General features: G+C 35.5%; 1 protein-coding gene across 1 annotated transcript in view; it reads left to right on the top strand.

The window, feature by feature from the left end:
* The window catches only part of LOC132626239 (low-temperature-induced 65 kDa protein-like), a 2,615-nt gene extending 2,063 nt beyond the window's left edge, over window positions 1-552 (top strand). Inside the window, exon 3 of the mRNA XM_060341043.1 lies at window positions 157-552. Within this exon, the coding sequence (XP_060197026.1) occupies window positions 157-389 (233 nt within the window). The 3' untranslated portion in view covers window positions 390-552. The remainder of the gene's footprint in view (window positions 1-156) is intronic.
* The last annotated feature ends 764 nt before the right edge of the window (window positions 553-1,316 follow it).

Consider the following 1,316-nt stretch of genomic DNA (forward strand, 5'->3'; position numbering starts at 1 on the left):
GTAAAAAGTGGGAGGGATTGGTTTGAGTTATGACTAGTTCTTATTCCATTTCGAGTAACTTTTGTGTGGTTCAACAATCTGTCCATTAATTAACTCAGCATATTTTAATCTATTCAAATTCAGCTTAATCCGCTCGTTTGACACCCTTGATTTCAGGAAAACTTTCACAACAAAAAGATAAAACTGGGGGAACTGAAGAAAAAGGGACGGTGAAGAAACCGGAGGAAGTCGCGACGACACAAGCAGGACCTGCTACGGCAACACATGGTGAAGGTGCAGGAAAGGGTATGATGGATAGGGTCAAAGGTGTTGCTGCTAGTTTGTGGCTTCGCAAAGGTGGTGGAAAAGAAGCAGCACAGCAGACTCCTAGTACCCCAGATGGTACTTAATTAGTACTAGTAAATGCTTTTATATGTTTCATCAAAAGCTATTGTATATGTTGGCTGCCTCGTTTCTTTTGTTAGGTGTTCTGCTAAGTTTGAGCAAAACGTGTGTGAATAGATAATGGAGCTTCATGTTTGTTCTAAGACTGAATGGGATCAATTATGTGTATTTCTGTCTTTTTCATGTTTATTTTCGTTGATTATCATTTCATATCCTACGTGGCTGTTGGCATATGGAATTAAAAGACAAGTGTCTTAGTTTAGCCAACTGACTGGTCTTATGGTAGAAGAAAATGGACGAAAATTGCAGCTAATAATCGATGATAGAGACCATGAATACATTTATTGTTCACTATAACATGTATGGAACTCATCTTTCAGTTGTCCAAGCCAACCGTTCGGTATATATGTTAGGCGTGTCCGGGGTCGAACTCCTAACTTTCGACGCGGAACATAAAAAATTATTAAAATTCTAATAAATAGTAGATGTGAACTTATAACTTTAAAAATAGTAGATGTGAACTTATAACTTTAAAAATATAATGGGTTTAATGTTAAGAATATCAGGATTGAACTCATAGAGTCTAATAAATAGTAGATGTGAACTTATAACTTTAAAAATATAATGGGTTTAATGCTAAGAATATCAGGATTGAACCCATAGAGTGTAAATCCTGGATCCGTCTCTGTATATGTATGTATACAGCTTGAATATCCTACGGATGTAATTGCATCAATATGTACAACAGTTTGAATTTTAATATGATTTTACTTGTGTCTATTCTTTACTTGCATCCACCCAAAACATATGATTGAAGCAATAAAATACTCCAGATTCACTATAATATTACGAGCATTTAAACGCCATTCATTCGTGACATATAGCGGAAAACATGAACTACATATTCCTTTGGAGCATATGTACAATTGAAG

Source organism: Lycium barbarum, chromosome 2 (assembly GCF_019175385.1).
Source record: "Lycium barbarum isolate Lr01 chromosome 2, ASM1917538v2, whole genome shotgun sequence".
Lineage (NCBI taxonomy): Eukaryota > Viridiplantae > Streptophyta > Magnoliopsida > Solanales > Solanaceae > Lycium > Lycium barbarum.